The sequence below is a fragment of the Mercurialis annua genome, linkage group LG1-X (assembly GCF_937616625.2).
Source record: "Mercurialis annua linkage group LG1-X, ddMerAnnu1.2, whole genome shotgun sequence".
NCBI classification, from domain to species: Eukaryota; Viridiplantae; Streptophyta; class Magnoliopsida; order Malpighiales; family Euphorbiaceae; genus Mercurialis; species Mercurialis annua.
In genome coordinates this window covers 68,222,626-68,244,414 of record NC_065570.1, presented here as the reverse complement: position 1 = coordinate 68,244,414, position 21,789 = coordinate 68,222,626, and the positions used below count along the sequence as shown (strand labels likewise).

The following is a 21,789-nucleotide window of genomic DNA, read 5'->3' as shown; positions in this document are numbered from 1 at the left end:
TTTCTTTAAATGACTATTTGTTTTGTTAATCAATTGAAATTATAAAAAAAAATGTCAACAATCATATTGGCTGCTGCTCTTATTTAATTCAATTTTAGTTTTGAAATTTATCCACTGATAAAGTGGTACAATTTTACCCAGTTTTTTTTTTCCCAAAGATAAATCTATTGATGAAGATAACAATACAAGAGTGAAAGTCATATGACAATAATTTTTTTTTTATATGATCTTTCAAGATTAAGCAACCAATAAAAGGCAACAAACGTGATATAAGCAAAATTAAAAAGAAGTCTAATCATGGATTCCGCAAACTTAACACAACGATAAACCGTCGGACGGGGAGTTCGATCTTCTTCTTCCGATGAGACGGAAAATCCGCTTGAACCGTTGAAGCGTAGTATTTTTGCCAACCAACCATCTTCATCATCTAGATCTATAAAGTTAAAAGTCACAAATCTCCCAATTTTTAGATCTACAAAAACTTGACTTTGAAGAACGATCAAACACTAAAAATTCTTTGTAGATCTAAAAAATCAAAGCAAAAGAGGTGGTAAAGACCTTAAATTTATTCCAACATGATAAAATCAAAAAAACCCAACTCAAAATTAAAATTTTAACAAAAATTTATTGAAATAAAGAGTAAATCTATACTACTTAGTAATATGGGCGGAGAGAAGATGATTTTCCGGCTAGCCGGAAATATCATCTTCTCCCACCCTCAAAAAGATAGTTAACTTGAATATGAAATCCTTTTCTTTAACTTTCTTTAAGTGTAGTATCAATTAGCTTTTGTGCTGGCTATGTGCAGTGTCAACTTGCTTTCAAAAATACATATCAATCAAGCTGCTCACCAAATAAACTTTTAGACTAATTTTCAAGGAGAACATATTCACAATGAGCAGCAACTATATGAAAGCCAAAAGGAGTACATATGTTAGCCTAATCTGTAAGGAAATAACTCGGAATTACGTTGACTTTCTCATAATCCTTTGCAACAAAAATCATTCCGTTAGCATCGCTCAAAAATCCTATAAAGCTTCTCCAATGAAGCTACCTGTGATTGCAAGGATAATGAATCAGTTGTGAATTCTGGAGACATCGGTAAACATTATTTAGATATTGGCTTGCATCTAAAACATTAAATGCATCTAAGCCTGTATATACTTGGTTCTGGACCACTAGATTTTGTCATTCTCTATATGAGAAACTAACAGGCCTATTAGCCATGCATTCATTGTCTTAAATCTATATATGCTTACTAGTCAAAAAGTCGTCATGATAAAGAAAGTAACGTGAAGTACTATTGTTAATAACTTGAAATGTCAAATTTTAGAAAAAGTTTCTGAAAGTTTGCAGCATTACCAAATCAAACCAAAATAAATAAATAAAAGAAAGAAAAATGGACGACACCACTGATTGAGGTATATCAACTGCGATTACGATACCCTTACCTGAACAAATGTTCCATTTGCAGCCATTGAAGTTTGCGGCTTGAAGAAAAGTCTCAAGGAAGGAAACAAGACATGCTGAATTGACCATTCACGTTGAGCCCAAGCCGTCTCTGCCTCAGCAAGCAGTTCATGCTCAATTTCATCCTCAACTGAAACATCACCTGCCGACACAGAGAACGGAATATATGGATTAGATGTATTGCTAAAACGAAGAAAGCAATAGTAAGAGTTATCTACTAAACTACAATATAGAGGTAGCTAATACATGATTAATTCCTCAAGTACTAGATCAATGTATCAAATGCTTAACTGCAGACACACCTATAGTTGTGACGGCTTCTTCATCTCCGAGATTGTTTAAGGATTTTTTCTTTTTGTAGAATTGCAGATCATCACCTGATGGATTGGGCAATAGAGGGGGATGCATAGCATACAAATTTCCAAGAGCAGCTGCAATTACTTGAAAGCAGTTCTTTTCATCATCCCAATCAACCTAATATTCAAGAGATCAAACATCAAATAAGTTACCTGTTCATGCATCAAAATTGTACCAGTGTTGTTTCAGACACTGCCATACATACTGCCTATGGGAGAGAGTACTATTTGCTGTATGAAAAAAGAAAGACACTGGACCAATAGGAGTTGTATAACTATAACAGAGTTTCCATCAGAAAATAGCAAATAATAAACAAACTTTATATATATCCAATAGTTCTTTCCAACAGAAATATGAAACTGGCAACATAAACTATGATGCTTACTGTACAGTATAAACAAAATATTCAACAAAGATAAATAAAAGTAAATAGAAAATAAGAACTGTACAATTTTGTTTTCAACTGACAATGTCTTTCAAAACCTTTTAAATCCAAGATGACAATAAAGAAAGATCAAGAACATCAAACCAGCATAAAGCAGGATATCACTAAAAAAACTGGAACTTACATCATTTCCCAAACAAAGTACAAATTCAGGAATTCTATCCATGTCGGGAACGTATTGGTCAAGTATTACAGGAAGCCTAGATAAATTTCCTTGAGAGTCAATACAGATGCCAAAATATTCCTCCAGCATTTCATTCTTTTCCTTGAGCAATTCAGCATTCATCTGAAGAAAATCAGCAGGAAAGAAAGAGAGAATAAAGGAGCATAAACTTTTATTGGATTGCAATTACACAAATTCAATACCTTCTACCATGCTAAATATCAAATTTTGATCAGAAATCAGCAAAGAAAGGCAGCCAAAAGCAGTTTAATGTAAAAATAACATTAACAAAAGGGATATTCACTAGTTAAGAACCCCACACATTCCATGTAAATATGATAAAATTGCATGGCAATCAATGCTGTCAAAAATGAAAACCTGCAAGGATGGATTGATGTGCACAAAACATCTAGAGTATAGGCACAACACGGTATAAGTGAGCGCCTTTGGGATGTGTTGCACACATATTCATGAAGAAGAGTACTAAAAGTTACTTCATGTTTTTAAATTAAAAGTAGTAATAATTGAAAGAAACATCCAAGAATTGATTATAAATATACATTAATCATTTGCATACCAGGTAATGGAATTAGATATCATGTTAGAGCACACAATACATTCCTAACCCTAGTACCACTGTCAAGCTACATGTTGCATCAATACTACAACGTTTAGTAACATATGTTCCACAAAAGTCAATTTCATCCGGAAAGTGCAAATATAAGCTGCCAGTATTAATAATAGCCCAAGACAATAGAAAAGACAGAGAAGCCAATCCTGAAATTTTACTCTCCAATCTATTCATAGAAACTAAAAACTTGCAGCAATCCTCTAAATGTATGCATCAAAGTTAAAGCTCCTCAATTTCTGCTTTATCTCCATTTATTCCTCTGAAATTACTTCAATTATAACTATGGTAACAGCTTTGATTTTTCGAGCTAGCAATGTCTGCATTAAAGTTAAGGCCATCAATTTCTGCTTCATCTCCATAATTTCTGTAAATTACTTCAATTATAACCATGGTCCAATTTGGATAACCGAGTCAGCCTAGAGAGGTATGCCTTTTTATGTGTTCGAGTTAAATTGATTTTGACCATGATTTGTAATGGAACCACAATTTAAATCCGAGACTAATAAAATCCTTGTCAAAAATATCAAGCTCAGCCTCATAAAGTTATTTTGGTCCAAACCCACAAGTGAAAATAAGCTACCATTGAGTTAGAATATTTTAGGTTCAGGGATTTATTAATAGAAAGAGAGAGTAATCAAATAAAAAAGATCAGTATCGAGAATGGAAGGTACTTCTGCAATCTTCTCTTTTAAGTCGTCATTTCCATTTGATTCTGGATCCAAGTCATCCTCTTTTAAGGCCAACATAATGAGCTCTTGCAAGGGAGCTGGTTCACTTAGTTGTATTGCATTAAAATGTGCAAATCGGCGTAATGCTTGTTGATACATAAGTTCTTTGCTGTGATACATAGAAACAGATGTACGAGTCAACAGATGACAGCAAGAAATTGATAGATTACTTTGGCCACATCTCACAGGAACAGTATTGCTAGACCCTAAGGTCCCTTACTGCAATTCCTGAGACATGGGCCTCCGGTGATCTAAAAGGAAGGAATAATAAAAGATGCATTAAACTAGAGTACATATGAATACATAAGCAATACAACACAAAATAGCGGTTACTGTCAGTTCCTCAAAATCAAATCATAAGAACTATACCTGGGGAATTTGGAACTATAGGAAACAAGTATGCTTATATGTAACTGTATACAAATTTATTCAACACAAATCATTTATTTCTCCCTATAGCATTTGGAATTATTGATAAGCCTGTGCACAAAACTATACATTGATACAGCATAAAAATTTAATGTTACCTTAAATTTACTACATTTGCCAGATATAGATGAGTATTATGCTGAAGCAATGCCAACCTATCATCTGCCATTCCAATATAAGTGCACTGTCGTACAATGTCCAGTAGACCTATGTAATCAGAATTTGACATGTCAGTTTTTTTGGGGGGTGGGGAGAGGGTTCAAAAAAATTTGTTAACCACTGAGATGTATTTGGTCAGATATTACCAGAATGACAGTTGCGATCAATGTCATCCATAAGCTGCTGTACGCTTGTTAGATCAGCAGTTTCCTTCGGGTTCCTCCTTTGCCTAACCAAGGACCTATAGTTCACAAGTTATACAAAATAGTCGTTAAGTATACGCATAAATCATTCCTCTTCCAAGATTTTTTTTAAAATAAAATCGATATATATATATTATCACTTTTTAACTTCAGTTGAAAGTCTAGGGATATATGACGCAATAATTATTTACCATCATGGGCAGTGGAAAGGTGAATCCCAGCCTTACAAGTTACCAGATATTAAATTCCAATGACCCTCTCCCACTACAGACTCTCTTTTGAAAATTGTGTAGCCAATAGCACAATCTAGAATCTTTATTTTTCATCTCTAAATGGCATTTTAGCTTGAAAATTGTTAAGGACAAAGTTGCATATCTTATGGAATGGTGGTAATAATTTTTTCTTTTTTCTTTTTCAAATTTCCAGTCGTAGAAAAGAAATTCCATTATTGAGTAAAATGCAACAAATAGGAAAGCAATACTCCAATCCAAACCAAACAAACAGAAAATTATAATTAAAAAAAGGCTTATCCTCTTAAAACCCCCTCACCTTTTACCCCCAATTCGTTTGCACCCTCACATTGCAAAACCACCAAATATACCCAAATTACGACCTTTCACTTTCAATTGCACCCTCAAGCATTAAATTGATCTCTTTTCACTTGAAAAAATAGGTTTATTTTTATTTTAAATAAAATATTAAGTCCTATTTTAAAATATATGCTAAAATTTAAAGTATTAATTTGAACATTTTTCAAGTAAAAAGAGGTCAATTTAATGCTTGAGGGTGCAATTGAAAGTGAAAGGTCGTAATTTGGGTATATTTGGTGGTTTTACAACGTGAGGGTGCAAACGAATTGGGGGTAAAAGGTGGGGGGATTTTAAGAGGATAAGCCTTAAAAAAAACATGAAAGAAAAATTAAGAAACTAGCTGTCCATTCAGAGTTCAGACTAACTAGAACTGGGAAATCCTCAAGGATGAAGCTGATAGAAAATGTAGGACCATCACCTCATCCACTCCTCCTTGTTCCTCAACACATTTAAGGAAAAAGGCTTGCCTTTAAAATATGAGCATTTTGCTTTAGTCAAGATGCCCTTAGTCTAAAAGCAAGACGGACAACTCTAAAGCATGCCAGCAGTCAGTTCAGTTAAAGAGATAAAGTAATTCGATTTTGGTTAAATTGCTCGGTTAACCGATTGCTCACCCCTAGTAATGCAGCAAATAAATGATTAAATGCTAAATTTTTAGTTCCATATTGTTTTGACATTGCCAGTCTATGTCTTACTTCAAGAGTTCTCTTTATCAACGACAAAGCTAAATACTTATACAAGAAAGGCATTTGAAAGTGCCCCAGCCAAACTATTCATGTATAAAACTACATATACATACTAATTAGCAATCATACCTCACAGCATTCAGGGAAGAATTCTTTTCAAGGTGGTGAGGAGGCTTGGCCTCAAAATAGGCATGCAACCTTCCTGCTGGCTCTAGCACATCAGTTCTAACCATTTTATTCACACGAACTTTTTGCGATTTCGACCCTAAAATTGAAAAGGAAAAAAAGAACATGTGATGGTTCTAGAGACCACCCAAAATAAAGAATAATTAGACGTTTTAAGACTACAAAGCCAACCCGCATATTAATTTCATACCGCTGGGTGAGGGATCAACATTTTTATCCTTGCTTGTGTCCACCGGGCAACTTGGAGAAAGATCCATTTTCTAAAGCATCCATGAGAAGAAGAAAAATTCAAATTGCAAAATTCAATTGGCATTAAAACTTAATGATAGCACTATTCACTCACCATGAAGTGATAACTCGAGTTTAATTTAAAAAAAAAAAAAAATTTGCATCAGAATACTTTGATTTTTGAGTGCTTTAAGTTCTAATTGCCCAAAATATACCAATTTTTTTTCTCTCAGATCAAGTCTGCTTCTGTTTTCATATTCTTTGTTCAGTTCCTTTTCTGAAAATTCCATAACTTATGGAAAGAGATTATGGCATCTGTTACAGAAGTTCTGCCTTAAAAATCTTGTTTCGCTAGAGATTTTAATTCACAAGAAAATGATAGAAGACATAAAGTCCAATGCATTATGCAATAATATTTGAAATCACTAATTTGAGTTCCTATGAATCTAGATTTTCTGCACCATATTTCAATCAGAAAGAGTCATAATGCGAAAAAGACTCCAAAGTAAAGACAAACTCGACACTTCTAAAATTAGAACAGCCCCTGCTGATTTGAATGATAAAAAGTTACTGATGATAATTAAATATCCCATAAAGAATAAATGATGTTATTGATGATAATGATAAAAGAGCAGCAATATGATAATTAATTAACAGATAAAAGAATCCTAATTTTTTATGGAATATGGTATAGTTTCTAAATTTATGGATACTTTGATGTTCTTTGAATTCAGGTTAAGCCAGTCACGACTCACTATAGCACAAAAAAAAAGACATCTACTCTTCTATTGAAATTGAACCTCTGGATGTAGGAGAGGAGAAGAAATGACTATTCATATAAGGGAATTAGGGAAAGCAGAGATTATCTCAAGGAAATGGTAGACAGCACCATGCATTGAGCTTCACCACCCAGTTCTCAATATACCTGTTCCTGAAATGTCTTTGCGTCATTTGAACTCCTCAATTTTGTTTCTACAGCCAACTGTATCTTCTCCACAATTATTTCTTGATTCAGAAGGCTTACCTGCATATAAGTACATGAATTCTTTATTGTAAATAAACAGATAAATATACTTCTGGGGAGACACAATAACCATTTCGTACCAGGTTCATTCCTGTGTAAGCTTAATTAGCAATATTCAGAACATCACAACTCACACCTACCAAATCCAGCATGCATATTTCTTTGGGAAACCATACATATCCAAAGTTATCATTTCATTTACCTTAACAGATTTAAGACTATCATTTCCTTCAATATTTAGATTTACCAAATTCAAAGAGACCAGGAAGAGCGGGAAATAGTAGTTGGTCCTAGAAAAACATACCTCTCTCTTGGTTGGATGCACATTCACATCAACATGCTCATGTGGCAACACAATTGACATATATACAAAAGGTTTTGAAGCTTTAGGTAAAGTAGCAGCATAAACAATTTCAAGAGCTCTCTTCAAAGCAGTGCAATCTACCAATCTATCTGAAATGAAGAAAAAAAGAAAAAAATGAAGGGAAGAAAAAGTGGAGCATTTGTCAATTAAGCTCAGGTGTCTGCTAGTATACCCCTCATTTTGCTAGGTATTCATTAAAAAGCAACACTTTTAATTAATTAAGGAAAATAAGCTCTTTCCTAAACAAAAGATAGTAAAATAGTTAAGACATTAGTGTTTTTTTTTAAGAGTTCTGATACATAAACGGAAGATAAAGAAAGTTTTGGCTAAACTTATAAGTTATAACTGTCGATCCGACAATAGTTAAGCGTCTTCAGACTTGCCGAGAAACAATTGTTAAGTCATTTTATTTTCAAAAGGCATAAAATAGCAGCTATGCTACTAGTTATCAAGTATCTTAACAACCAAAATATGATTAACAGGAATGAGTTCTTCTATTTTTTTACTTTCTTTATTTTCTTTTGGTGAGTTCTTTGTAACTTTCAAACTCACAACAACAGCAAAGATTGTTCCTAGGTACACCAGTTAGCCCATGGATATATTTCCAGCATAATATATGAGGTGATATACAATGAAGAATTCCTACATTGATTCATCGAGAATCACACCTCTACATCTGATTGACCTCAAACACATTCTAACTTGCACTATTCAACTGTCTTTCACAAGTAGTCTTACTTTTCCAAAAGATCCAATAAATCAAAAGTGTGGAAATGAAAATCTCTTATAAATAGCATGTCCATTTTCCCTTTTCAAATATATTGAGTAAATACATACCGTTGATAAAGAGAACCATTGTTGTTTTCTTTGCTACGTAGTTAGAATTTGAGATGAATCCATTCATTTTGAAAAATGAATCACTGTCTGAGGCTTCTACCTTCAGTAGATTGCGAGCAACTGACGCCCCATAAACAGTTCTAATAGAATCTAACCTTGATGCTGCAGCTACTGAGTGGACATCTGCTCTTGCAGCTCCATGCTGATTCCATTAGCATCACAGATTAACTAAATAAATAATGGAAAAGGAAGTCCACAGCCTCATACTCTAAGAACATCTTTACTTACGAAGGAGACCAACCTTTCTGCATGAAAAGCTCACATTTGTGTGATGAATGGAAAACCGACTTATCAAGTCCACAATTTTCGAATAATCATCAGCAGAATTCTGTAGTGTTTTCCTTCGAGCAACCATGTTATAGAATAAGTTCTCTACCTGATAAAATAAGTGAACAGAAGGATTTAAACTGCATAGAAAAACCTCAGTTTAATTTTCACTCGAAACTTTTATAACGCTGGGCTTAACACCTAATACTCTAATAACTTATAAGTCCTCTAGCCGTGACTTATGCCCAATTGTTTTTCCGCTTGTTTGGAGAGTCTAAAATTGAAAGTCATGTCAAACAAAAAAATTGAAAAGAATTTAATTTGAGTTCGTTCCATTCAGCCCATTCTGGTATTAGAAAAACTCAAAAGTCGCTTAATTCAATTCCCTCTCAACTTAATCAAAACGGACATGATTAAACAAGAATTGAATTCAACCGAGCTCCTACACATGTTTTACTCCGAACAAGGCCATTCTAGTTAAACTATTCTAGCTTTCCAAACCCCAAAATCAAGGTCTAAAGAATTAAGCACAAACCATAATCTGAGTCCCTTTGACAGCAGCACAAGCTTTAGGATCATGCTCCATAACACCATCTCTATAAGTCACCCTAAAAAAATTAGAAACTAAAATCAACACCAAACAAACAAATAGCTTACAGAGAGGCATTTCATCAAACAAGTAGAACACAACCCACTAGCACCCACCTATAGCCATGCAACTGACCTTCAGTAATGGTAGTAACCGTAACATGAGCCACATAAGTCATACTAGCAAGCGCCTCTCCTCTAAAACCCATCGATTTTATAGTCTGCAAATCCTCATACGTCGACAGCTTCGAAGTAGTATGCCTCTCGCACAGTATAGGCAAATCCTCGCGCTATAATAAACAAAAGTGGAGTTAAATTGAAATAAATTGATAGCCGTAAAAAGTATTCTTGTTTTTTAAGACTTACGCGAATGCCGTGGCCGTCGTCGGAGACTTGAATGAGCTTAAGGCCGCCATCTTTAACCACAATGTTAATGGAAGTAGAGCGAGCGTCGAGACTGTTCTCTACTAGCTCTTTGACGGCGGAGACTGGGCGTTGAATAACCTCTCCGGCTGCGATTCTATTAACCACGGATTCGTCTAGACGGTGGATCTTTGGTAGCTCTTTTGGAAGATTAGTCGGAAGTGATGAAATAAATGATTCTTCCTCCGTTTCGATTTCCATTTCCATTTGATTTGTTTTTCTCAGAATTTTTGTTGTTTTGTTTTAGTTCTATCTGGAATGTGTGCGAGGGCGGGAGACAGATTTTGTGTCCAGCCCAGCTAAAATAGAAAGAAGATACTGAGGAATAACTAAGCTCCTAATAAATTTTCGATCACAATTAACCGCTTAATATTTTAAAGTCAGCTCACATGTCTCTAACAAAATCAATAAAATTTATGTTAATTATACCCATCTTTTTCAAATAATTTTAAATTTTTCCGCATGTCAGCCATGCCAAGACTTGCTCAAAATACTCTAGTTATGAATGACCTACGGCTCTCAATTTGAAAATAAATATGACCAACTTTTAGGTGATTAATAGTTTAATTTAATTTTTAGATAATATATCAGCATTTGTGATTTCAAGCATGTTGGCTTGGCTGTTACATTACATAGCTGATATATGCTAAAATAATTTTAAATGGCTATAATTAAATAATAAATACAAGATCGGATTAAATAAGCCAATTTTAGATTTAACATATTACTAAAGTCTAAAATATGTTTTACTATAAAAATAAAATTATTTTTTGCGTAAATTTTGATCTGCGCGATATATTTATTAATGACAGTTCGTACCGTGTTAACTCATTGGATAAATGTAGTATAGGTTTGAAAGTTGAAGTTTGAAAACTATATAATTCACATGTTGGATATGTATTATATTTAAATAGATACATAATTCATTTACGATACAATAACACGAATAAGGATTTTTAATTTTAAGCATTAATCGATCACAAGAAAAGGTTTAAATTTTTTATATTCTTTAACTAATAGTGATTCAGTTCAACCAAAAAAAAAGGGGATTTAAGTGATGCAAATACTAAAATTTATGTATTCATTTGCAAGTTTTTCAAAAGAAAAAAATACATTATAGACGAACGAAATACCTGGAGCCGTTAAATTAAATTAATTGCCCGACAAAGAGTTCAAGCTAGTTTGGTTCCTGTTAGTACTGATATTTCTGTCTGCAATTCGTTCTTCATTGCAACTGATTTAAGTTTCAGAAAATCAAATTAGCTGAAAGATCTGTGTTTTTTTACAGTATACATTATAAATTCAATCAATAGAGTGGAAATGGGAGAAGATGAGAGAATTTCAAGAAGAGCAGTGGTGTTAAATTTTCCAGCAAACGATGACGAAACGACATCGTCTTCTTCTCTTTCCCCTCCGTTAAAGGCGCCTCCACGAAGATTGCGACGGCATCTTCTACTTGCCGAGGCTAAAACCCCTCTCTCAGCCCAACATATTGAGGCTAAGCTCAAAGAGGCGGATCTCCGTCGCCAGGTATATATCTATCTCCATTTAGCTGGCTTTGCGTCCTCTTTAAATAGTATGTTTGATACAGGATATTAGATTTTGGAATTTGTAGGTGTTTTACAGTTAATTTATATTATTGAGTTATAGATTTCTTTTGGTTACTTAGTTTTCGACCTTTAGAACACAGGAATTATCTGAAATATAACAAGGATCTCTTGGAATTTTCATTTGATTTACCAGCTAGCTCTATAATGTAATATAAATGTTAAATTTCTCGCTTGTTGAACTCTCTGGTTTAACTTAAAGAAATTAGGTACTTAGAAGGAGTTTCGAATGAAATGGAATACTGCGTCAATTGATATGATTTTTTATGGAATGGATGTAATTGAATTCATGTAGATGATTCCGAGCAGGGTATTTGGGAATAAGTCGACTTGTTTCAGTTTCTGCTTTGCTGCCCTTATTTTCAAAGTCTGCTGAAAAAAACCGTTATGCTTGATGTGCAATGTCTTTTTCACAATTCTGGTCTTTTATTGTGAGATTTTGATATGATTATGTGGAGGCTAAGAGAGAAAAGGAAGAGGATTTCAGACAGAGAAGAAGCGAGGTCAGCCACCTCCATGTTGATTCAAAATTGATTAATGAGCAACCGCGGCTTTCCAGAATGTTACCACGGCAAGTGCTATTTTCTGATTCATTCGTTTGGCCAACATGCTGTTCTTGTGTTTTCTTCAGTTCTTTTCTTGTGATTACAAATTTCATGATTTATCGGTTTAGGGAACAATGATGTTTCTGCAGCATCTAAGCTAGATAATGGATTTATGAACTAACAAAAGCTGCAATGGTTATCCCTTAGTTGCATTTTTTTATCAATTGGATCTGCACTTGTTGTATTAGGCTTAGAGATCTATTTAATAAACAGAAAAAACAATCATGCATTATACAAGAAAATTATTCTGTGATTTTTTTATTTCTGGCAACACATGTAATATAATCGTCTTTTTGTGTGAGAATCTAACAGGTACGGGAGGCGCTTTGTGGAAATGAAGAAAACTACCATCTCTTTGGCAAGAGCTTACTTATCTTTAGAGATCAATGAAGAATCTGTTAAATCAATGTCATTTGAGCAGCTTGCTACATGTATAGAGTCCTCAATGACCGTCAAGACTGTGGGAGCTTTGGTCAAACGTCTGGAATCTTGCCTCAGACTATCAGAAACAATTGGGGGTAGTCAATACATTCCACAGAACATTGATCACCTTCTTAGGAATACTATTGAAAGAGGAGCAAGAACAGTGAAGCCTATTGAAGAGGAAGCACAAACATCTGTAAATATTTCAAGGTATCCCGTCAAAGTATTATTATGTGCTTATATGATATTAGGACACCCAAATGTAGTTCTTAATGGACAGAGTAGGCACGAGAATACTCTTACTGAATCTGCAGGTAATATGGTCCGAGAGTTTGAGCTTTTGGTCAAAACTGTAACCCATGGCCCCATTAAAACTTCAGAAGAGGCAATAACTTCTTCGTTTCAAAACCAAAAGACTTTCAGATCTCAGCTGGAAGCTTATGATAAAGCATGGTGCCCTTACCTGCATCAGTTTGTAGTGTGGAAGTTAAAGGATGCTAAACTGTTAGAGGATGATTTGATAAGAGCTTCCTGCCAGCTTGAACTCTCTATGATGAAAACTTGCAAGCTGACTTTAGGGGATGATGGAGGTCGTTTTCATTATAAGGAGGCTATCAAGAAGCAGGTATGGCACCTGGCGAACCAATGACTTAAAAAAACTGTCAAATGAATTTTTCCTAGGCTAATATGTTCCTCGATCATTTTGATCATGATTAGGGTCTCGATGAGCAAAATCTTCTGAGGGAAAATGTGCAGCATATTAGTGGTAGTGCTGGTCTTGAACATCTAGAACATGCACTTGCTGAAGTTCGGTCTAAATTTATTGAAGGCAAGGAATCTGGGAGTCCATCAGAATATTCTACAAATTCTTCTGCTTCTGGTCTAACTGGTCCATTGAAGGGACCAGCAATTCCCATATCCATGGAACCAATTATTGTAACTGAAGGCTGCCAAGCTTCTGGTAGCACCATAAACTCATCTGATCATTCTTTGTCAAGCAGAGAAAATGGTCCTTCTCCGAGAAGTATCACCAATAGCAATCAGAGCTCTGATTCGACTTTGCGTATTGAGAATGAATTACTGGTAAACGAAATTATCCATGAACATCATCACCGAGTCACAGATAATCTTAATGCTGTGGATAGAGATCAGAACACTGTTAAGGTTTGTTTGTATACCATTCTAAATCAGTTCCATTTGCTATGAGATCACCAGGTTGTCTATTAGTAAAAAGGAATAGATATGTAGAAATCGTCATAATTTGCTTTTTTTTTTTTCTAATTTAGAATTTTTCTTTGGTTAATCATTCAATAGTAATAGGCTGTAGGATGGCAGGAAACCTCGTAACATTTTGCTTGTTTCATTAAAATCTGTTTCTGTCAGATTTTTAATTTAGTCAATGGCTTGCTATTTTTTCTTCTTCAATAGACGGCAACTACAATCTTCATAAGTTCTTGCATGAACCTCTCTGCAGGAAAAAGTCAGAGAGACAATGGAAAATGCATTTTGGAATGGTGTTATGGAATCCATTAAACAAGACAAGCCTGATTTTAGCTGGATTCTTAAACTCATGAAGGAAGTTAGGGATGACTTATGTGAGATGTCTCCTCAGAGTTGGAGACAGGAGATTGTTGAGACTGTTGATGTAGATGGGCTTTCACAGGTATTTAAAATTGTACGGTTCATATTTATTCAAGCCTATATGGTATTAAATTCAGATGGTTCGTATCATGTGCTGACCATTTTCCTTCCTTAAAGGTGTTGAAATCAGGCATTATAAATATGGATTATCTTAGAAAGAGTTTAGAGTTTGCATTGGTCACTATAGAAAAACTCTCTGCTCCAGCAAATGATGAGGAGATAAAAAGCTCCCATAATAAATTACTAAGAGAACTAGAAGAGACATCTGAAGCTGGAGATAAATCAAGCTCCTCATTTTCCCTTTTAATGATTAAAGGTTTACGCAATGTCCTACGGGAGATTCAGGTATGCCTCAAGTCTCAGTGTTTTTCGTTTACACTTAAAAAGTTACAGTTTTGCTTAGTGCCCTAGCTATTGGCTCCCTAGTAGAGTTGGAATAAATGATATATAGGCCATAAACTCGGATAATTTTTTTTATTTCTTCTGGATTATTTTTCAGTAGAATATCCTAAATTATTGTGCCTAAATCTATTTTTACAGTTACATTCTGACCTAACTTGCATCCCATTTTCACTTTTACCTTTAACATTGTACTAATTAGTTTGTCTCTTTCTAATTTCACTACAACAAAATGTAACTATTGGGGCGGTATATTCATTTTCTTGTGGCAACTTAAACTGTCCCTAGAAGTGTTAGTTGTTCTCGAAAATACCATAAAACGTTGTTGATTACGGCGCCATGATATTGTAGGAACAATTTTAGTAACTGCCGAGAGGGAACTATTTGTAGGGATGATCTATTGTAGTGGCAGTTTTAACTGTGGTGAAATTTAAATTTAGAGTAGTTAAAACCATCTCTACCTTTCTTAAATATAAAATTATATATTGCTTTAGAGGTAGTTTAAACGATCGCAAAAGTTGAATATTTTTTATATAAAATGTGAAAGCAGAATAATAACTCATACAACCTCAACATAGACTCCACCAATTATATTTTATGGTCTGTTATTGTTAGAATTGATGATATTGCAGCTAAGGGTATGTTGAGCTTTGTTATATTTGGTGTAGTGTGGTGATTGTGATGCAGTCATAGATTAATTAGGAGAGGTGAAATTCGGTTTAATAGGATTGTAAATTGTTGGTAGTAGAAAGAGGCTATATTGAGTTTGTATCAGGGATTATTCTGCTTTTACATTTAATTAAAGAGAATTTCAATTTTTGGGGCGGTTTAGTTAGCAATATCATATTATATTTAAAGAAGGTAGAGAAGCTTTTTACTGTCCCAAATTTATTTTTTTAGCGACGGCTAAAAATAGCCCCTAAAATAGTTATGTTTCGATATTACTAAAATCGCATCTAGATTATTAAAGTGGTGCTATAATGAACAATGTTTTAGGGACTGTTCAGATATACTGCCTCAAAGATACATTTCGTTGTGGTGTAACTGGTGTTATAGTTTGCCACATCTTGGAATCTTAATGTTTATTATGCCAAAACTGACATGAAGATCATGTGTTTACATAAACCAGACAGAAAGGTGCCACGGCCTCGCAATGAAATTAAAATATTTATCTTAAACAAAGTGCATCATAACTCATAAGTGGTGTCTTTATGTCTGAAACATAGGTGATACCGTAATTATAAAAGCCCAGTTTACCTCAAAAAATATACACTTACTTTGACCTGTAGATTATCCAAAATATCCAAACCCTGACTGTAAACTCAAAATATTCAAGGGTTTCTAAGGCAGTTCACATGTTATTAACTTTCCCGTTTTACTCTCCGTTTAAGTTGATGGATTATGAGCAAAATAAAATGCAAACTTTTTTTGCAGTAGGTATCATTAATTAAAATAAATTACAACGTGACTTTTACTCCAATCCAGAGAAAATGCTTTTTCTATCTCTTGTTCCCACCACATTCCATCCTTATTAATTTCCAATAATGTACCATACTTCTCTCCATTGCATCTTACATTGCATTGGTTGTGTATTGACAGGATCTTAAGAAAGAAATCAGTAAAGCTCATTTGAAATTTGTGGAGCCAATTATCAAGGGATCTGCTGGTCTGGAATATCTAAAAAGAGCTTTCTGCGATAGATACGGGCCACCTGCTGATGCTTCACCTTCTCTAATATTAACGAAGCAATTGCTTTCCGCAATTCTTCCGACTGCAGAGCAGGAGTGGAATGAGTACAAGGATTCTCTATTGGGTCTTGCAAGTGACACTGGGTCTACCCAAGTGATACCAAAAACGCTTCGAACCGGTGGCACCATTACAGTAGCATTAAAAGCTGTATCTTCAGATACAGGTTTATTTCAGTTAACAACTCTTAGTGTAAATTTTACATTGTTTTGAAGTCACTATAGAAAATTGAACTTACTCTTGTTATGTTTAAAAATACTTTGTTAGGTTGTGATCAACCAGAATGCAAGGGAGAAAGGATGGATATGTTTGTGAGGCTCATCCTGTTAAAACTCGTGAGTGGGATGCAAGGGCTGACTTCGGAAGCTCTGCCTGAAACAGTTAAACTCAATCTTTCCAAGCTCAGAGTTGTCCAATCACAATTTCAGAAAATTATAGTTATCTCTACCAGGTTGGTTATGATTGGAATGTTAGTTATAACCTACATTGCACAGAAACATGTTGAATCCGACGTCTCGACGTTTCATTTCCATTTCCGAAATGCTTTTAGAACTACAAAACTGTATTGTATATCTATAACCAACTCTTGTAAAAATGGCGTTATGCTGTTTTCCATTTTAGGATTTTCATTTCAGCATCTGTTTCCGTGTAATACTGATTATAACCTATATAGATGTTTGTGCTGAAACAACTGCGATCCCCTATTTGTTTTCAGCATGTTGATCCTCCGACAGATGTTTGTGACTGAGAAGTTAGTGACCAACTTTCTGGACGTGGAAAAAACTATATCCGAGTGCACCAAGCAACTATCTGAGCTGTTGGACCATGTCAATGATGCAGGAATATCAGAAATAGTTACCGTAGTAAGTGGGGCATTAAAAGGTGGTAGTTCTATGATTGATACTGATAATCACCAAGCGAAGCAAAAGATTATCAAAAGCATGTTACAGAAGAGCTTGCAGGCTGAGGATGCAATATTTGCACACGTGTCCCATTGTGCTTATCTAGCTCTGAGATGCGCGGTTCTCGGAGGGAGTGGGTATAAAGGAAGGCAGCTGGTGGTGACAGCTCTTCAGCGGATCGGAGCAGCAGTTGTTGCAGATAGTGTAATGGAAGCTGCTGAAATTCTAATTGTGATGGCAACTGTTTCATGCAGTGTTCATGGAGCATGGTACGAAGAACTGCTCAAGTCTATGTAATTTGTTGAGACTGTAAATTTCTGTAACATATGTATTTGAAATTCTTTGAGTCACGGGTAATATCACAGAGCAGTTTGATTGAAATTAAAGAGTGTTGTAATTTTTATTTTTATTTTGAATCATGTTGTAAATTTATTTTGTTGAATGAATATTAATATGTTTTTGGTTGCGCGTACAGAACAATTTTCTGCTTATGTATATGTGGAATTCAAATATTTACCAATATTATGTATTAGTTATTTTCTTTCAAATCATTTATACAAAATAATATTCTTGCTTATGGATTTTGTATAATCAGACCATTTGATTGGCTCATCCATTTGCTTTCTAATTTTGCTTGCTTAAATAAAAAATTATTTATGTTTAATAAATAAGTATAAATCCCTGAACCAACCCATAACAGTGGGTGATTAGGTTGGAAAAACCAAGTCCTTAGATTTTTTTTTTTAAATTGTGAGACTTAATATTTGAAAGAAAAGAAAAGATAAACATATCCTTCGAAAAACAAATTCAATTGTAAAACAGATTAAATAGCTTTAAAACTTACGTGAGAAAAAAGATGTACATTTTTCAATTGTAAACAAGCTTATAGGAACTTGTACACTACCAACAATAGATTTATAATACTACTATTTAATGGTAATAATAATAAAAAAAATAGGAATAGCGACAGTCGTGGCTTTGATCAATTTAATTTCTGCATCACATGCTCACTCACGCCTAATTAAAAAATGTCACACATCCATATAAAATTATGATACTTCAACATAGTAAATGGCCAGTATAAATTTCATTCATAAATTCGTCCAATTTCTCCCCAAAAGTGTATATCTCAAAAAACAACTTTAAATGCACCCACTATTTGATTGCCATGTCAGGTGGGTTAAGTAAGGTGGGTTAAAAAGGAGGGTTATATAGCATTAATCTAAATTTAGTTACATGACAACTAATGCAAAGATTACAGCAAAGGAACCAGAAATCAACTCATGAACCTCCATGTCTGAAGTGTAATACTGATCGATAAATGGCAGCAACGTGAAGGAAGCAAATAAGTCCTATAAGGAAATCATCCAAAAGGCCAACTATACCCAAAATACCTACACAAAAGATCCCATTATTAGTAAATTTTACTAAAAAAACACACATTAAACTGAGAGAGATTAGAGAAGACACCTTCTGGAATGATGTCTACAGGACTAAGAATGTAAATGCCACTTAGTATCGTCTGCAGACAACACGAAATAGAGTAAGAATATCTCTACGTAAGTACGTATTTCTACCCTCAAATTATGTTAGAACAATCAGATACGAATGGATGAATAATGATTTGGTGAAAAAAGACTTGGACAGCTGGTTTTCTGCATATATTCTTCACCGGTCATAAATAGAACTAGACAAGACACAGAGGTTATAAGAAGAGTCTAACCTCAAATAGATAATAGATGTTCTCTGAAATAGGAGGGCAAAAATCGAACCAAACCGAATAGCTGAATTGAATTGAAAAAATCAATTCGGTTCAGGTTGAAATAATAAAGAATTTTGGTTTTTGGTTTGGTTCAAAATATTGATATTTTTAAATCGATTTGATTCAATTTTTACTAATAAATTTTTTAGTATGGTTTGGTTCGATTTTTTATAAAATGAATTTTTATACATTGCAATTTTAGCCATTTGTTTTTCAATCAATTTAATTTTTTCAATCTTTCACCTCAATACAATAACTATTACCAGTATTTGGTTTTTCTTGTCATTTTTAGCATCAAACTCATTTGTTTTTTTTGCTTTAACCACCGAAAAATTAGAGAATTTAGAATTAGATTGTAACGTTATTTTTGATATTTTTCATACTAGAAGTTAAATTTTGAAATTCTGAAAAATGAGGTTTGCTAATTACGAAGTTAATTTATAAATTCAACTAAAAATTGAATTGATTAGAAAAAATTTGGCTAAAATTGCAACGAAATGATGAAATCGGGACATTATTACAAAAATTAAAAGTTTTGGTTAAATTGCAACAGCCCGCAAAGGTTTGGGTTTATATTGATATATGCGCTAATAAGTAATAACAACAGAAAGTGATCTTTGAGGTTCACTTCCTCAAAATCTAGTAGAGATAGTTAATGGAGCTTCTTACCTATCTTCTATGCAGAGACTATTAGTCTCACTTTACATCCTAGTTTGAAAGGTTCAGTCTCCAAGTTTATCAATCAACTCAATCATAGGACACGACTAAACTAGAAATCGTAAAACTGTTGGATTGACTGAATCCTTCTTTTACATTTTTCACAGCCATACCTTCTATTTCTCTCTTCTTTTTAAAAGATGATTAAAAGATTTAACTCCCACCCCAATAGTGACTCGAAGTAAAGACCTATTGATCTTAGGTGGGACGCTCTTACCACTTGAGCTAACCCATCCCGTCTACGGCCATACGGCCCATACCTTCGATGCGCTTTTCATCTTTGAGTTAATGCACACGACTAAAAAAGATTTAAATTTGTTCAACAACATAAGTTCCTAAGAGCTCGTAGAACTTATAAAAACATATTCAAGAATAAAAAATTTGAAAATTAAAAAATAAAGTCAAAAGTTTTCTTGTGTTAATGATGAGAGCTACAAAACTGCAAGCAAAGAACACAAAGGTGCTTACAGCATAGTTGATAACTTAATTAAATGTTATGAATCCAAAAGAGATGAAAAGAAAATATACTTAACTGCAATATAGATGCGTGCCCTGATGACAAGAGGAAGTGATCTTTGAGGATCCGTCAGTTCCCGTAACAATCTACGTAGCAGAAATGGAAGGTCTTGCATTCTCTGTATTTAAGAGGATACATGTTGTGGAAGTGATATCAGCATTCTATATGCAAATTAATTGTTATTTGCATGTAGATAATGAACCCATAGTTAACTTGTCTAGCTAATTATCTAACAAAACCAATAAAAAAACTCTTTTTTTTCTTCTTCACTTATTTTTCATTTTCATTCATTCATTCATGAAATAAGCTACTTGTTAGCTTAATGAAGATGAAAAGGCAGGCTTCAATCTATAATTTGAAATACTTATGAAAATTATATATATAAATAGAGATCTAACTATAGATGAGTGAAAGAGAAAAAAAATTAACAAATGATATAGGGAAAAACAAGTACAGCATAGAAGCAACTCATTAGAACATGCTTACACAAGAAAAATGGATTCTAAAAGACAACCTATAGATTAAAATGTTGTCATGTCCATATTTTTGACATCTCAAACCATTTGTGAAACTCTAACATGACCCTCTAGGATACGAGGCATTGCTACAAATACATAACAATATCTTCACTACCAAAAAATCATTAGCACCACAAAGTAATTATTAAAAGCAAAAGAAAAGATGGGAAAGCATGTACACAGACACACCTGAATGAGGCTATTAGAACGTCCACCAAAAAGACGATTATACGTTTGAATCTTTTGCAGAATCTCAGCAACATCAGGGTTGTGACGCTCCCTTTGAGCAGCTTCACCAGGAACCAACAATGTAATTTGGCGACGACAAAGCGGGCATTTACAAGGTTGAATTGCAGATCCATGATGCCATACAAGCATAATACAATCACCTTATTGCAATGAACAAAAAGATGCATTATACAAATTTCAGTACAATGACAATTGGATAAAAGGAACTTGTACGTATATTGATAGTTTAATCTTGTTATGATGGAACTAGTAAAATAATTCATTGTTCTACAACACTGCAAGGAAATGCTACTTATTTAACATGCTTGCATTGATCTTATTATAGAATTCACAACATACGATTGCTCCATAAACCAATTTTGAAAGCTTTTCTGCATAAGATTCTAATTTGTGAATACCAAATTGTTAGGTTAAAATTTCAGTCAATCATCTATCAATAAATGTAACAGGAACCAGAGCTATTTTAATTTAACAAATTGCGCTAAAATTTGAAGTGTTACCATTTACATCGTAAAAAATTGGAAAAAGAAATAGAGAGAAAAGAAAGTACCGCAAAACCAGTGAGAGCAATTGGCTTGGCAAGGGACCTTGAATCTGCCATGGCATACCGAGCATAGATCATCCACAGGAGGTCCGTCCATTTCAGGTTCTTCTGAGGAATCCAACTAAATTCAACCTATCCACAACACTGCAGGCTTAAGATTTTGTAGAATTTCCGACACTTGCGAAATTTTCAATGCGGAAGGAAAATAAAATAGTAGTACTAATACTAAATAAGGAGCTTATTTCGGAGCAACATTTCCTGGGAAAACAGAGGCTAATTTCTCTAATGGTCCATAAACTTTCTTCTCTTCTCTAATTATTC

The 21,789-nt window shown here is 34.0% G+C and overlaps 3 protein-coding genes across 7 annotated transcripts; 1 reads left to right on the top strand and 2 right to left on the bottom strand.

The window, feature by feature from the left end:
- Positions 1 to 730: 730 nt before the first annotated feature.
- LOC126664619 (DNA mismatch repair protein MLH1) lies at positions 731 to 10,153 on the bottom strand. 2 transcript variants are annotated; one of them, XM_050357113.2, is made up of 16 exons: positions 9,782 to 10,153; positions 9,533 to 9,705; positions 9,363 to 9,435; positions 8,802 to 8,936; positions 8,501 to 8,702; positions 7,604 to 7,752; positions 7,201 to 7,299; positions 6,238 to 6,307; positions 5,991 to 6,126; positions 4,529 to 4,623; positions 4,322 to 4,430; positions 3,738 to 3,903; positions 2,397 to 2,558; positions 1,773 to 1,944; positions 1,452 to 1,612; positions 731 to 1,054 (listed from the first exon to the last, which is right to left on the bottom strand). In XM_050357113.2, the coding sequence occupies exons 1-16, from the start codon at positions 10,043 to 10,045 to the stop codon at positions 1,010 to 1,012; spliced, it is 2,211 nt and encodes a 736-aa protein (XP_050213070.1). In that variant the 5' UTR covers positions 10,046 to 10,153; the 3' UTR covers positions 731 to 1,009. The 2 variants fall into 2 exon arrangements, with proteins under 2 accessions (XP_050213070.1, XP_050213071.1); XM_050357114.2 differs by lacking the exon at positions 9,782 to 10,153 and having other exon boundaries at positions 9,552 to 9,681.
- Positions 10,154 to 10,920: 767 nt separating this feature from the next.
- On the top strand, positions 10,921 to 17,641 carry LOC126659468 (uncharacterized). Of its 4 annotated transcripts, none has more exons than XM_050352766.2 (10): positions 10,921 to 11,029; positions 11,127 to 11,368; positions 11,910 to 12,016; positions 12,363 to 13,098; positions 13,191 to 13,637; positions 13,948 to 14,136; positions 14,232 to 14,459; positions 16,113 to 16,425; positions 16,527 to 16,710; positions 16,975 to 17,641. In XM_050352766.2, exons 2-10 carry the CDS (start codon positions 11,159 to 11,161, stop codon positions 17,456 to 17,458), a joined length of 2,898 nt encoding a protein of 965 aa, XP_050208723.1. In that variant the 5' UTR covers positions 10,921 to 11,029; positions 11,127 to 11,158; the 3' UTR covers positions 17,459 to 17,641. The 4 variants fall into 4 exon arrangements, with proteins under 4 accessions (XP_050208723.1, XP_050208716.1, XP_050208728.1 ...); XM_050352759.2 differs by having other exon boundaries at positions 11,904 to 12,016; XM_050352771.2 differs by lacking the exon at positions 10,921 to 11,029 and having other exon boundaries at positions 11,278 to 11,368; positions 11,755 to 12,016.
- Positions 17,642 to 18,226: 585 nt separating this feature from the next.
- Positions 18,227 to 21,706, bottom strand: LOC126665925 (uncharacterized). The gene is made up of 5 exons (XM_050358853.2): positions 21,475 to 21,706; positions 20,865 to 21,064; positions 20,174 to 20,275; positions 18,632 to 18,683; positions 18,227 to 18,555 (listed from the first exon to the last, which is right to left on the bottom strand). The coding sequence occupies exons 1-5, from the start codon at positions 21,563 to 21,565 to the stop codon at positions 18,443 to 18,445; spliced, it is 558 nt and encodes a 185-aa protein (XP_050214810.1). The 5' UTR covers positions 21,566 to 21,706; the 3' UTR covers positions 18,227 to 18,442.
- Between the last annotated feature and the right edge of the window lie 83 nt (positions 21,707 to 21,789).